The sequence below is a fragment of the Camellia sinensis genome, chromosome 1, assembly GCF_055761805.1.
Source record: "Camellia sinensis isolate YWXY chromosome 1, ASM5576180v1, whole genome shotgun sequence".
Taxonomy (NCBI): Eukaryota; Viridiplantae; Streptophyta; class Magnoliopsida; order Ericales; family Theaceae; genus Camellia; species Camellia sinensis.
This window is the reverse complement of record NC_138961.1, coordinates 130,799,132-130,815,137: the sequence shown is the minus strand read 5'-3', so window position 1 is coordinate 130,815,137 and position 16,006 is coordinate 130,799,132. Positions and strand designations below refer to the sequence as shown.

The window sequence follows — 16,006 nt, the reverse complement described above, 5'->3', positions numbered from 1 at the left end:
ACCTGGAGTTCAGGCCGAGAACAGCAATTAAGGGCCAAGTTTTGGCCAACTTTGTGGCCGAATTCACGTTAGAATCCATCGAACATCGGGCTCCGTTGAGCCAAGATGAACGATGTCCAAGCAAACAAGGAGAAGCCCGGCCAAAAGCAAAAGAACAAAGAAAGGAAAAACTCAGACCCTGCAGCATTTACATCGGTGACTACTTTCACCTGTTTGTCGATGGGAGCTCAAACCAGCAAGGAGCAGGGACAGGAGTAGTGTTAATATCTCCTGATGGGGAGATATTGGAACAGTCCATTCGATTAGGGTTCAAGGCCTCGAACAATGAGGCAGAATACGAAGCATTGATTGCAGGACTAAAGCTGGCAATGGCAGTAGAAGCAGATGAGATAATAATTTTTTGTGATTCACAACTTATAGTGAATCAGACAATAGGAGAGTTTGCAACCCGAGATGAGAGAATGTCGGCATACGCAAAGGAAGTCATCAGGCTGGCAGCCTTGTTTCGCAACTACCGACTTCTTCAAGTTAGCCGAGATGATAACAGTCACACCGACGCATTGGCCAACTTGGCAAGTTCAATACAAACTGGAAAAACAAGGACAATAATGATTGACTATTTGTCAGGCCCGAGCATAGAACCACCGATCACAGAACAAGAAGCAATGTGTGTGGACTTGGGACTAAGCTGGATTGATGCAATTGTTGCATTCCTAAAAGAGGAAAAGTTGCCAGAAGACCATAAGGAAACACACAAGGTCAGATTGAAGTCGGCAAGATTCAATTTGACAGCGGACGGACATCTCTACAGAAGGTCCTTCACTGGACCCCTTTTAAGGTGCGTACACCCTTTGCAGGTTGAAGATTTTTTATATGAAATTCATGAAGGGATTTGTGGAAGCCACGCTGGGAGCAGATCACTAGCTCACAGGGCCATTACTCAAGGGTATTGGTGGCCCTACATGCAAAAAGATGTAGAAGCCTACGTGAAGAAGTGTGAACAATGCCAAAGGTTCGCACCTTTGATACACCAGCCAGCTGCTGACCTGAATCTTGTATCCAGTCCATGGCCATTTGCCCAATGAGGCATGGATCTCATTGGGTAGTTGCCCCAAGCAACTGGGCAAAGGAAGTACTTGCTGGTAGCAACAGATTACTTTATGAAGTGGATAGAAGCAGAACCTCTTGCCAAAATCTAAGATGTGGACGTCAAGAACTTCATATAGAGAAACATTATCACCAGATTTGGCATTCCAAGAGCAATAGTTGCCGACAACGGAACGCAGTTTGACAGCAAACTCATCAAGAACTTTTGTGCGAAATTCAAGATAAAAAATTACTTTTCAACACCAAGTTTTTCCCAAAGCAATGGGCAAGCAGAAGCATCCAACAAAGTAATTTTGGATGGGATAAAGAAGAGGCTGCAGACAGCAAAAGGAAAGTGGATAAACGAGTTGCCCAATGTACTCTGGGCATATCGGGCTACACCGAGAAAATCAACAGGGGAAACCCCCTTTGTCATGGCTTACGACACAGAAGCAGTCATCCCACTGGAGATCGGAATCCCAGGGGTCAGAACCCAGAGAGTAGAGAATGGGACTAATGGCATACTTCTAGCCCGAGATCTAGATCTCTTAGAAGAAAGAAGAGACAAAGCTGCAATTCAGCTCGCAGCATACCAGCAGCAGCTTGCTAGAGCTTACAATAAGAAGGTCAATCCAAGGGATTTTTAGGTCGGCGACCTAGTCCTAAGAAAAGTTATTGGCAACAAGAAGGATCCCAGAGAGGGCAAGCTTGACCCAAACTGGGAAGGACCCTACAGAATTACATCAGGTATTGGGCAGTGGAGCATACCGGCTTGAAGATAATGAGGGCAAAGCATTGCCAAGACCCTGAAACATTTATAATTTGAAATTTTTCTAACATTAGATGTTCCTTGTTATTTTTTGCCGACGTCATCAATAAAATCTTAACAGAATTCTTCAAGACTTGTGAATTGACAAAAGATGCATAATGTTGTTTCTAAATAATGAGAACCCAAGTAGAACTCAGGTTCACATTGGGGGCAGAGAGAAGACAAAATTGTTTATCTTCACTTGTTGAAATTTGTAGCAATTTATAAGTTAAAGTTAAATCGAAGTAATGCTTAACGCTTGTTGAAATTTGTAGCAATTTACAAGTTGAAGTTAAGTCGAGATTATTGTTTATCTTCACTTATTGAAATTTGTAGCAATTTACAAGTTGATGTTAAACCGATGTAATGCTTAACGCTTGTTGAAATTTGTAGCAATTTACAAGTTAAAGTTAAGCCGAGATTATTATTTATCTTCACTTGTTGAAATTTATAGCAATTTACAAGTTGAAGTTAAACCGAAGTAATGCTTAACGCTTATTGAAATTTGTAGCAATTTACAAGTTGAAGTTAAGCCGAGGTTATTGTTTATCTTGTTGAAGTTTGTAGCAATTTACAAGTTGAAGTTAAACCGAAGTAATGCTTAACGCTTGTTGAAATTTGTAGCAATTTACAAGTTGAAGCTAAGCCGAAATTATTGCTTAACACTTGTTGAAATTTGTGGACAATTTACAAGTTAAAGTCAAGCTGAAGTCATTATTCAATACTTGTTGAAATTTGTGGACAATTTACAAGTTAAGTTAAACCAGTATGATGTTCAACACTTGTTAAAAGTTTATAAGAAGTTTGTCTATCCGAGGTGTGTCACCCCGAGAAGATTGTACAAAGAAGGAAAAGTGTGTGAAAGACATGCAGAATATTCTAAGTATAGAATCATGCAGAAGCAATGAAGAGAAGACAAAAGTGCAAGCACTTAGAAAAAGAAAAGTTGCATTAGCATTCACCAAGAAAAGGGCACATCGGCCATACAAAGGCTTACATTGTTCCAAAAAGATAAATAAGAAACAAAATACAAGTAAGCAAAAGAAAAACATGAAGCTAAGACTCCTCTCCACTAGTTGGTTGAATTTGAAGATCAGATGTTTGTTGAGAAGACATCTTAGCAGCCTTATCCGCCGCGATCTCAGCGTCAATTTCTGCAAGAGTGTCATCAAGGTTCTGATCAGCAAGGGAGGCATCGGCTGATTCCTTCACATAAGCAGCATCTTTGTTAACCTCATCGCCTTCTTCATCCTGAGTCAAGTCTAGGACTTGCTCATTCTGAAGAGGGGACTTGGCCCCACCAACATCTTTGGATTTTCTTACCAAAGCCTCATCCTCTTCCTCATCACCATCCTCAGACTCCGATTCGCCGACATCTTGACTTGGAGGTTGAGCTGGAGGGAATGAAAGAGAAATGGCATCAGCTTTCCTCAGTGGTGAGTCCTCTGGGACATTAAGTTTCTTTAGAAGGGACATCCAACCAAGGGTGAAACCCTTGTTGCATGCCTCATTCACTTGTTGTTCGTAGGCATCTGTAACGTCGGCCATGCCTTGGGCATACGCCTTCTCGTCGGCGTCTTTTATTTCGGCTTCTTTGGTGGCCAGTGCCTTCTAAAGCTCCTTTTCGGCTTGGACCATTTTTTCTCGGCTTCTCTCTTCTGAGACTCAGCCACTTTCCTGATAGCCTCAGCAGCCTCAGCTTTCTCTTCGGCATTGGTCTGAGCCTTGATTGTAGCCTCGGCTTGGTCCTCTAGTTTTTTCATCTTTGATTGAAGACCTCTGTTGGTCTTTTGGAGGGAAGAGAACTCCTTCTTCATCTCGACAAGCCTCTCTCGATTCTCAAAAGACTGCATTGAAAAAGAGTGGTCATGCTGGATGGCCTGAAAGAAAACAGAAGTATTAGCGAATATTCAAAGTATGAAATAAAAAGAAAAAAAAATTACCAAATAGAAGACATCTACCTGAACGGAGTGCTAAAGCATTAGAGCGTAATTCTCATACTCACTGTACTGGGCGTTTCGCTCCAAATCGCCTGGTAACAACAGAGCAGTACTGAGCGCAACACCGACATTAATATCCTCGACACTGTCACTTGCCATAACAGGCTTGTCTTCTAGAGTAATTGAGGGGGCCCAGGGGGCATCAGGTTTTTTTGATCCCAAGGTTGTTGCAGAAGAAGACCTCGGCTTTTTTGGGTTTTGGGATTCTGGTGGTTGAGACTCAGAGTGCCTCTTCCCAGCAGAAGGTTGAGATTTATCACTCTCAACCAACTTTGAGATCGGCAAGGTGTCTTCAGATTCAACCTGAGCTATCTTAGCCTTTGGTTGAGCTTTCTTTATTCTTTTCGGCTTCGGTGGAGGTTGAGTTTGTGCTGGTTGATCATCAACAGATGATGAAATGCTGGCTAAGAGGTCTTTTGCAACTGGTTTTGGGCGGCCCATCTCGGCAGTAAGGACAAGTCGTCGCCGACGTTTTCGTTCTGATATTGGGACCAGGTATGGAGCCGAAGTTGATGGCTGATCAGCTGGATCGGATGTTGATCCTTGATCTGTTCGTGATGTGGATGCAGTCAATAGAGTTGCAGCAGAGGGTGGAGAAAGGCTTTTCTTCTTCCTTTTGGGAACGTCAGGCAAAGTTGACTTATATGTTGGAATAAAATTGAGAAGTACAGGCGCTTTCCTTTTATGGACTGGCAAGTCCAGAAGTTTCTTCAAATCTTTGTTGGGAACAAAGGATTGGCGAAAATTTTTCAGTGGCTTACGAACAGCTGCAAGAAGAACAGACGTCAAAAACAGACAAAGTATTTAAGACTTTGAAAGAAAGTAGGCAAAGCTGAATACTGGGCTCTCACCCTTGCCTTCTAAAACTGATCGAGGAAGAGGGTAAAGATGGATGTCCTCGTCTGGAGCAAACTCTCAATTTCCCGAGGTAATGAAATAGTCATCTCCAGCCCCCTTGTTGGAGTTTTGGAGGTCAGCTACGATTTTAAATTCTGTAGACCTCAACTTAAGGTAATAAATGTAGCCTTTTTCTTTCAAATTAAGGGCACACATGGTATATCAGTACTGGATATCGGCTAGGGTGATCCTAGCATTTTCCTATTTAGCTAAGGCTATGATGCCATTGATCACTCGGAAGGAATTGATTACCAGTTGCATGGGGTTCAACTTATAATAGTGAAGAATCTCACGAAAAAGGATGTTGAGTGGGAGCCGGAGTCCACACTCAGTGAAAGCTACAATGGGAAAGGGCATTGAATCATCTGTGGGCATGATAGAGTCGTTATCTCCAGCCAGCCTCAGATAGACATCGGCAGGGAACTCTTGTCTAAAGTACTCGAGTTTGGTTGGGGTATCTACCCTATGTCTCTACATACCCATGATATCGGCCTGAATTAGAGGGGTTGGATTTTAGAGAAAAAATGTTTTAAGAGGATTAATAAGGCCTCGGCAAAAAACCTAAGTTTGAACTGGTACAGAAATTTGTAAGGGATGTTTCAATTTTTCCTAAAATATGGGTTCTACAAACAAATCCCAAACCTAAAACTATGGAGATGAAGATCAAAGGCACAGATCTGGAAAAGACACAAAAAACAGAAAACAAAAGCGGAGTTTCAGAATCAAGAACAGAGATGGACTATCAAGAACATGAAGAATACAAATGGTTGAAGGCCAAGAACAGTGGCAAGACGTGCAAGAAAACTATGAACAATACATGTATTTAAGGCATAAGCAAAAAGTAAAATCAACGCATTCAGATGTATGATTCACAAATTAAATGTTTGAGCAAGACAGTAATAACAAGAAATTCCAGAAAAGATCAAGAACTGAAATAAAAAGAAAATAGTTGCTTACCAGAAAATATGAAGCCGGTGTAAAGATCGCCGAAGTCAGACAACGGTCGTGGAAGCAACGAAATGGTGCAAAACATATCGGAAAGGGTGAACGGAATAAGTTTCAGAGTAAGGAGGCTTGAACAATGACGGACTCGAGAAGAGAAAGTTAGAGAGAGAAAAAGTTTTCCAGAAACAAGAATAAGGTGAAAGGGAGAAATCGAAGAAAATGTTTTGTTAAAAATGAAAACGGCGGCAAAAAGTAATCAATACGCCTAGAAGAACGTATGCGTCAGACGGCACATGTGAGAGAGACGGCTTACAGGCGCGTCATAGGTACGAACTAGTAAAAAAGAAACGCGTGGCTAAAAAGGGTTGAATTATGGTGTATGACAGCTCATACGCGTGAAAGGATTCATGAAGCTCTTGTTCTTCAGCAAAGACATGTCGGCTGAAATAATGATCTCGGCTGAGATACTGAAGACCGACGTACTGAGAAAACGAAATGACATAGGTTCCATCACCTCAGAATACCGAGATAATAGAACCTAGGGGGCAGTTGTGGGGATATATTTTCTGAGTACCAATATGTGGCAAGGTGACGCCGATGTGTCAGTCGAGGTGCCACGTGTCCTGGTCATTATGCCGAGGTTATCTACGAAGATATCAGAATCCGAGATAAACGGATAAGGGACAAGAGTCCTAGAATGAAGAGAAGACTTAGTCAAGATGAGGATAAAACTCTTAGAGAGTTTATCTTTATCTCTTGAGGAGTCCAAAGTAAGTACTGAATAGGAATCCATAGAAGTCAGGCTTCTAAATGGGATTTGGATGGAGGTAACTATAAAAAAGAGGCACCCCGTGGGTTTAAGGTACGCAATTTATGCTTTGAGTAGTAAGTTTAGCACTTGATTATCTTTGAGAGATATATTGACTTGATCGTCGGAGTGCCTCCGGGTGGAAGAACCACCGCCGGAGGCTTCTCTTTCTGTTACAGATTAGCTGAAGCCATTTATTCTGTCGGTGCTCTCTAGCTGATTACTAAACGGGCAGCGTGATCAGAGAATCACTCACACACTAATTATTACATCATATAAATTTAGATAATAACAAATAAATAAAAAAAGAGAAAAAAAAAAAAAAAAAGAAGAGGAGGAAAGAGTGTACATACATATCTAGATTCGACTTGGACTTCCGAGTATCAGTGTATATCTATAAAAAGTTAACTAATTGATGCTATTATTTAAAACATTAACTAATTAGAGATCATTTTTATTATACATTGTGAAATATTAATGAAATAAAAAGTTAGTGAAGTACTTTTATAAAATTAACAATCATCTCGTTATATATTTTATAAATATTTATAAATATAAAATTAATAATAATAATAATAAATTAAAAAAGAAAAAAAAAATTCTGAAGGGGCCGTCCGGGCTCCTAGCACAATTCTGCCGTGGTTATTGGGTTTTGGAAGGAAAAATAAATAAATAAAATAACTTTTCAAGTTCTTTAGGGAAAACTAATAATTAGAAAATTTAATGAATAAATATTAAAAAAAGTTTTTTTTTCTTTAGTAATAAAATTTAGTTAAAGTTTACTTTTACTTTTTCTTTTTTTCCATCAAAATAAGTCATTGCTAAGTACTATTGCTTGGTTGTGTTTTTCTAAAAACATTTTTTAGAAAATTCTATTTTTTTATTTTTTGTATTTTTTTGTTTTTATTGAATTTTTTAAATATTTTAAGCATTTTTTTTTACTTTTTAGACATACCTAACATAAATATACTTAAAAAGTAAAAAATTTGTAAAAAAAACTTTTAAAAATTCACTAAATACCAAAAATACAAAAAAAATACGAGAATTCAGTACATTCTTTGTATTTTTATATATTTATTAAAATTTTAAAATATTTTTTTACAATTTTTTTATTTTTTAGATACATCTAAGTAAAGTGCATCTAAAGAGGTAAAAAAAATGTTTAAAATTTTAAAAATATTCATTGAAAACAAAAAAAAAAAACGAAAACTAAAAAACTGAGTTTTTAAAAAACTTAATCCAAAAAATTCAAACCAAACACATTAATTGTTTTTTTTTTTTAAAACTAAAATAATTAAAAAGTGACTTATTTTAAGCCACCGACACAAATACATAAAGATTAACCTAAACCTCACTTTTAAAAATAAACAAAAAGAAGCAGCACATACGTAACAATCTCCACTAGGGACATCATGGATAGAAGTCAAATTATCATTAAGCTATCCTCTCTCTCTCTCGCGCGCGCGCGCTATTCACTATCAGAGGGAGAGAGATAGTGTTCTATATACATTTACATTTACATTTAGGAAACTAAATAAATAAAGAATAATGCCAGACACTCACATTTAATATTTGTAAATACACTTACAATATTATGATAAGAAAATAAAATCTTATATAATTAAAGAGTAATATTAGGGATTATAAAAAAAATATTATAAAAATAATCATAAAAGATTCTCTATTTTTAAATTATACATACAATAAAACACTACATATTAATCAAATGATGAAAAATCTTCATAATACATTTCATAATATTTTTTTTCATAATTCCTAACATTATTCATAATTAAATATATAACAAATCAAAAATTAACATTTATTATAAATAAAATTATGAAAAGATTTATTAAGAATCTCAAATATTTTCTATAAATAAATTAACCATCGACATTATTCGACTTCACTATCTATAAGTATTTCCAATTAAATCTACCAACGGAAGGCCCCAATGCCCATACTAATTATTACATCATATAAATTTAGATAATAACAAATAAATAAAAAAGGAAAAAAAAAAAAAAAAAAAAAGAAGAAGAAGAAGAAAGAGTGTACCATAAGAGTGTACCATACATATCTAGATTCGACTTGGACTTTGGAGTATCAGTATACGTCTATATACCACATTGTAATCAGGGTTTTCAATATTAATCGTGTCGAAACGATTTATACTGATATTCGCTGGAATATTGATTTGCTATTGGAACCGATAGTATGACTGTACCACTGATTTATATTGATAGCCCGGCCAAGAATGCCACTCCGGTTGAGGGCAACCAGGACGATCCATAAATAAACTGAGCCACCGTGAACTTACTAGCCTCAGCCGTTGATGTGATTACGTGGTACCCTGGCCACTTGACACGTTGGCCTACGGCGGCCCCAGGCCCATAGTTCATGTACTCTCCATAAAACAAGGTGTCAAGTGCGAAATTTCCATTCCATTCCAGCCAACCATTAGGGTGTAGATGATCACCCATGTACGATAACATGTACACAGTCCGCGAGTACATTTTCCAAGGCCGGCCTAAGTAGGTTGGAAAGCTTCCTTTCGACGCCTCAAGTTCTGACGTGGCAAGGATTTTGCAGGCGTGGATTGAAATACCAGTGTTTTGGTTTGGGTCTTTGCGGTTTTGGGCGGTGATGGTGTTTTTTTGTTGAGCCATGGGCTTTCTTGCGTAAATGCTGCAATTTTGCAAAACTACTGCTGCGTTGCCAAATATGAAGTCAACCGTTCCATAGACGTCGCATTCGCGGTAGAATTGGCGTTGCGAATGAACGTAGAGTGTGTCTTGGTAGCCAAGGATGCTGCACCGGTAGACCACCGCGTGGTCGGCTCCAACGCGGAGAGCCACAGCTTGGTGCTTGCTGGGTCCGGCCCAGTTCTCGAATGTCATGTCCCGGGCAATGAAACCACTGCCAGTGGCCGCTAAACAAAAAAAATAAAGTTAGATAATTATTATGAACGGTTATATTAAGAACACATACAATTTTAACAAAATAAAACACAGATAGTCTCATTTTTATCTCATATGCTAGATTTCCTCTGTTAAGAAAGAGGAAGATACAGTGTTGAGTGTGAGCACATAATCAAAACCAATCAGTCAATTGGATTAAAAAGAAAATGATCGATTACTTTCAATTATGTAATGAAGCATGCTGTTAGTTAATGGGAATAACTATGAGATACCCAGGAGGACCCAGTTGCAATAATGCTCTGTTGATTCTCTTTATATAAATTTGTTTACCAAACTATTTGGGACCTACATGATTGAAGATAAGGCAGAGGATTTATGTGCTTGAGAGAGACAAAGAAAGAGAGAGGAGGAAAAATATTATAAACAAGTCTTTTCTAACCTTTCTTAAAATCAAGGATTTTCTAATAATTATAAGATAAAAATATTAGTGCCACGTCACATCATTTTTTATGAGGGCATTTTTATATTCTTTTAACAATTCTAATCAATGTAAAAATAAAGGAAACAAAAAGGAGATCACACAAAAGGAGAAACTTTAAAAATGAATAAACAAGAGAAAGTGAGAAAACGAATTTTTACCGAACGATGCAGTGTGGAATGTCGTTAACTTATCGGCCACGCTTTTACCACCAGAAATTATGGTATTGCCCTTACCATCCCCTATAAACATCAGATTCGTCTTCTTCCTCCCCACTTTCAAATTGTCTTCTTCGTACCTTATTTAACAAACAAACAAACAAACAAACAAACCAACCAAACAAAAACACATCTAATGAATTTGGTTCTTAGTTCCATCTTCTTCTTTTTTCTTTTTTTTCTTTTTTGCTTTTTTTCCATTTGATTGCTGTCGTTATTACAAAATTACCTTACAACTTGTTCTGATATTTCTAAGTATTGTAATATATTACCGGGTACATGACAGATTATTAATCTCTATAATTATTTAAAAAAAAAAGAATTAAAAACAAATATTTTAGGTAAAGGTGATACAAAAATATTCCCAAAAAAACCGTTTAATGTGGTAAAAAAATATCAAGAAAATCAATACCAAAAATATGATATAGTATTCCATTTTAAGTCATCAATTCTCTATCCTAAAAGTTTTATATGTTATTGTCTTAGTCTCTCACAATCACATAACTATAAAAGATTTTTAAACAAATAATTATGAATAAAATGATCAAGGAATTAGAAGGAATCCTCAGCCTTTATTTTATTGTTTCCAAAAAGAAAGTAAAAATATTGTTAATTAACGTGAATAAAAATCGAGTTTGCATGATGATGATGGACGTTGAAGTCAACAACTAAATCAATTCAATTGAAAAAAGGATATGATATGGATATGGATATCAATTCAATTGAAAAAAGGATATGATATGGATATGGATATGAATACGAATATGACTGAATTACGAGAATAGAAAATGATCCATCCTATTTTCGTCATTTCACGTACTAAAAATATATCTTTTTAAAAAAAAAGAAAGAAAAGTTTCACTTTTTCGCTATAATTGACAAAGGAAGTTACCTTCCTGCCCTGATGTAGATTATGATTCGCCGATTACTCTTCTCCGGCGCATTCTTGATCGCTTCCCAAATGGTCTTATAAGTTCCGTTACTACCGTCTTTTGACACCACCATATCTGCCTGCATCGCCGCCACAGGCAATTCCAGCAGCAATCTCTCCCTCCTGCTCAACCACTCCGGCAATTCATCCCGGCGATCATCGGATTCCATCAGTCTCCGGCGATTCTGAATCGGAATTCCGACGAAATCATCGTTCCCGTTCGCCGCCGAGTAAATTGCCAGACAATTACTCACCAACTCCGACAAGTCCTTAAGCTTCTCATCCATCTGATCCTTCACGTATCCACTCACATCCCCCAATCCCTCCGTACACGTGTCCTGATTGGTTAAAGCGGCGCTCAGCCAAGTCAGCACGTCGGGAGTGGACTCCACCGGCCGTACATTGCCGTCGGGAGAAATAGAAACAGAGGTGAGTGAGCGAGTGAGTTGATCGACCGAGTCGTCGAGGAGCTCGAGGCAGTCCACGTAGGCGGACCGTACGTGAGTGTCCATGGCGAGGTTGTTGATCTCGGAGGAGGCGTAGAGGGCTCGGCCGAATCGCTGGAGCGTCAGGTTGACCGAAATGTGGACGAGGTCGCGCTCGCTGGCCGAGACGGCGCCCGGGAAGTCGAGGAGCGAGTTGACACAGAGATCCGGGTACCGAGTTTTGCTGCAGGTTCGTGATATGGCCAGGCTTGGCTTCCTGCTGTGGACTGTGGCTCCGGACCCGCTTGAGGCTCGGGCCCGGATCCCGATGATGATTGCTACCGACACGCCCGAGGCGACAAGAAAGGCGGCTGCGAAGACCAAAAGGAGCTTCGGCCTTAGGCTTTTCGTCAGTGGGGGATTCGACGTGGGGTCAGACTGTTGCTTCGGAAGTGGTTCGGATCCAGGCTCGGTCTTTCCGAGCCTGCCGTAGTCCATTGTTTGTTATTATGAAATACAAACGGGGAGAGAGAGAGAGAGTAGTGGTAGTAGTACTGTGACTGTGTGTTCAGAGAGAGAGAGAGAGAGAGAGAGAGTAGTGGTAGTAGTACTGTGACTGTGTGTTTATAGAGAGAGAGAGAGAGAGAGAGAGAGAGGGGGGGGGGTGGAAATGAAGAGATGGAAGAGAGTGGACAAGTAGAGGAGTATATATGGGGCGGTGGAGTAGGGGATTAATAGGAGGTTGGTGTGAAGTCAGTATCGATTGCATTAGCTGTACTCTACTTCGCAGCGCAGCAGTAGCCCAGTGGAGCACTGTAACATATACTGGTACTACACAAAAAAAGGGTAATGCTAATATATTCTCTTCTTAAATTGCCAAACTAAGGGCTGGTTTGGCATAATTTTAAAGAGGTAAAAAATTAAAAAGTTATTATTATTTATCAAAAAAAAATGAAAAACAAAATTTCTAAATAAAAGTACAACTTTTATATCATCTATGTGCAGAAGCTGTGCTATGTTTGTTGACAAAAATGAAATGATTGGGTGTAATTTTAGATGGTTGTTGTTTGGCCCGTGGGGGCCATTATAGGTCCCGTTTTGATAATTTGAACCGTTTAATGTGTAGAACTCGTCGAGTATTATATGTCTGTAAAAAATCATATTGATTGGATATCGATAACTGCATGATCAAATCAGTTATGTACAACAAATGGATGGTGTTATAATTAACGATTGAAAAAAAACAAATCTGATCAGATAACTATCGATATCCGATCAACGTGATTTTTTATAGACATATAGTACTCGACGAGTTCTACACATTGAACGATTCAGATTGTCAAAATGGGACCTGTGATGACCGTCACGGGCCGAACAAAACCGTCCAGTGCAATGCCTGAAAAGTAACCAATAATTTCTTACTCCCATTTCACTTGTGCAGATTGTACGGCTGTGGCCCACACCTCTCCAATCTTCTCCTACACACTTCTTTATACAATTTTTTAATACATATTTTTCCATAAAAAGTCAAAAAGTTAATCCAAACATCATTTTTTTCTCAACTTTTTAGTCCAAAAAGATAAAAAGTGCACTTATATAGGACACCTCAAACAACCCCTAAGATTAAAGAGCAATTAAGGCCTCATTTAGAAAGTAATAATTTTAGTTTAAAAATTAAAAATTTATTAAAAAAAATCAAATAATTTATAATTTATATTAAAAAATTAAATATTTCTTTTTCTGTTTACTTTTTACAAATCTTTTTATAAAAAATCAAAAAATCATTCCAAATATATAATTTTTTATTTCATATTTTAATCAAAAGTCAAAAAATTAATAAAATAGCATGTTCCCAAACGAGGTCTAAGGCCTCGTTTAGGAATAGTCTTTTTAGTTTTTTAGTTAAAAAAAAAAAAAAAACTAATGTGTATAGCCTGTGTTTGGCAAGTGAGTTTGCAGGTTTTTTTGGCTATTTTAGCCACAAAAAACAAAATAGGCTATTTTAGCCATAACAAACAAAACATTACATCCAACCCATAATCATTACATTCTTTTCTCACAAAAAAACTCAAAAAAGTCAAAAAGCCAAAAAGTCCTTCCCAAACCAAACTTTTAAGCCCAGGCTAAAATAGCCAAAAAAGCCAAAAAGCCAAAAAGCCAACCCACTTCCCAAACGGAGGCTAAGATGACTTTATGATTTTTGTTGAAAATATGTATAAAAAGTGAAGAGAAAAAGTAGTTGTTGGCTCTTTTGTGTTTTTAGTAACTTTTTAATTTTTAAATTAGAAAATGATATTACCAAATGAGGCCTAATTCTTAAAATTAAAATATAGGAATTGATTAGAAAAATCTTAAATGTTTTAAGATTGTTTTCAAAATATGTTATTTTAATAATTTTTTAAAGTTCTTTTTGAGAATTATTAAAAAAATTACAATTTTTACTTTGACCCCGTTTTGATGATTCAAATCGTTCATATTTTAGGATTCATCGAGTATGTCATTCCTGCAAAAAAATCAAGTCGATCGGATGACGAAAACCAAGCACTTAGATTAGTTTTGTATGGAAAAAAAAAATGAACAATGAGAAAATAAACAGTTCATATGAAATTGATTTGAACATGTTACCATTATCTGATCAACTTTATATTTTTCAAGAATGAAGTATTTGATAAATTTTAAAATATGAACGATTCAGATTATCGAAACAAGACTCAAAAGTGGGCTCATTAGGCTGAACATCATCTCTTTAGTCCGATTATGAACTTGAGAGAAGCCATATGAAAAGATGTGCAATACTCTAAAAATATTGAATAATTTTCCGGTGAGGTGGCTCAAATAACCTAATAACTCAATAAATGGACTTTTTTAGCACTTTCCAAAAAGTGACTTTAGTTTTTTTGCTAAAATATAAAATGGAAAACACTAGTATGTTTTGGATATTTTTAATTTTTAATTTTTAAAAATTTTAGGGGTTGTTTGGGGTTAAAATTTACCTCGAGCCATTCACTTATTTAACGGTTACTATTTTATTTTATTTGTGTGTGTGTGTGTGTTTTTTAAATATGTTACTCATTTTATTTAAAAAAAAAAGAGAGTACGATTCCGATATTTTGGAGAGAAAAAAAAAACTTTAGGAAGATTTGGCGGAAGCTCCTTAATTACAAGTTTATGCTAGTTTAAGGCCATGAAAAAATAATTGCAGTTCAAGTCCTCTACTTTTTTGAAGCATTTTTTCAACAAAAATACCAAGCAGACATCATGTTTGTATATGTCAAAGACAATGACGAAGGTTATGTCATTTTGTATGTATACGTTGATGGCATACTCATTGTTGGTAGTAATGATGAGATGTTTAGAACTACCAAGAAATTGCTAAAACTCTATATTTGACATGAAAGATATGAGCCTTGCAGATGTGATTCTGGGTATTAAGATTACTAGAACATCTGGCATTATTATACTTTCTTAGTCTCATTGTGTTGATAAAATACTTGAGAAATTTAGTAAATCAGATACAAGTGTGTTAAGGATACCGGTAGACTTGAGTCCACATTTGGCAGAGAATAATAGTGAGAGTGTAATTCAAATAGAATATTCTCGAGTCGTTGGAATTTTAAAGTATCTGATGAGTTGTATAAGGCCAATAATAGCCTACTCAGTTTGCAAGCTAAGTAGATACACGAGTAATCCCAATGCCTATTTTTAGAAGGTGATTGTGGAGGACTAAGGTACTTACAATGACGCTAGGATTGGGTTGCATTATCCCAGATATTTGGTTGTACTAGAAGGGTACAGTGACATCACCTGGATATCTGATATATAGACTACAAATCCATTAGTGGATTTGTTTTCACTATTGGAGGTGCAATTGTGTCTTGGAAATCTTCCAAACAGATGTGTATCACGAGATCAACGATGGAGTCAGAGTTCAGTGCTTCAGAAAAAGCTACTAAAGTAATTGAATGGCTTTGCCATTTTCTTGAGAATATTCCTTGTTGATCAAAACTTGTGCTAGCGGAGTAATATTGCGGATCTGCTAACCAAAGTGTAATACGTATAATGGTAGATGAATTCTATCATGGGTAACAATACTTGGATACTTGTTGATTTGCCACCTGGACCTAAACCAATTGGTTGTAAATGGATTTTCAAAAGAAAAATTAAAGTTGATGGCACAATTGACAAGTTCAAAGCAAGATTAGTTGCTAAGGGTTTTACTCAAAAAGAGAGTATTGATTATTTTGATACATATGCTCCGGTGGCCAAAATTGCCACCATTCGAGTGTTGGTCGCCTTAGCCTCAATCTACAAGTTTGAAATCCATCAAATGGATATTAAGATCACTTTCCTAAATGGAGAGTTAGATGAGGAAATCTACATGCAACAACTGGAAGGATTTGCTGTATAGGGTCAAGAACACAAAGTGTGTAAACTCGTGAAGTCACTATATGGACTAAAACAAGCTCCAAATCAGTGGCATGAGAAATTT

General features: G+C 37.0%; 2 protein-coding genes across 2 annotated transcripts; both read right to left on the bottom strand.

Moving 5' to 3' along the window:
• Positions 1-2,825: 2,825 nt before the first annotated feature.
• On the bottom strand, positions 2,826-5,422 carry LOC145797358 (uncharacterized). The gene is made up of 2 exons (XM_082884281.1): positions 3,856-5,422; positions 2,826-3,774 (listed from the first exon to the last, which is right to left on the bottom strand). Exon 2 carries the CDS (start codon positions 3,440-3,442, stop codon positions 2,951-2,953), a length of 492 nt encoding a protein of 163 aa, XP_082740407.1. The 5' UTR covers positions 3,443-3,774; positions 3,856-5,422; the 3' UTR covers positions 2,826-2,950.
• A 2,970-nt stretch (positions 5,423-8,392) lies between these two features.
• LOC114262555 (putative pectinesterase/pectinesterase inhibitor 61) lies at positions 8,393-12,389 on the bottom strand. The gene is made up of 3 exons (XM_028202920.2): positions 11,054-12,389; positions 10,105-10,241; positions 8,393-9,476 (listed from the first exon to the last, which is right to left on the bottom strand). Exons 1-3 carry the CDS (start codon positions 12,013-12,015, stop codon positions 8,779-8,781), a joined length of 1,797 nt encoding a protein of 598 aa, XP_028058721.1. The 5' UTR covers positions 12,016-12,389; the 3' UTR covers positions 8,393-8,778.
• Between the last annotated feature and the right edge of the window lie 3,617 nt (positions 12,390-16,006).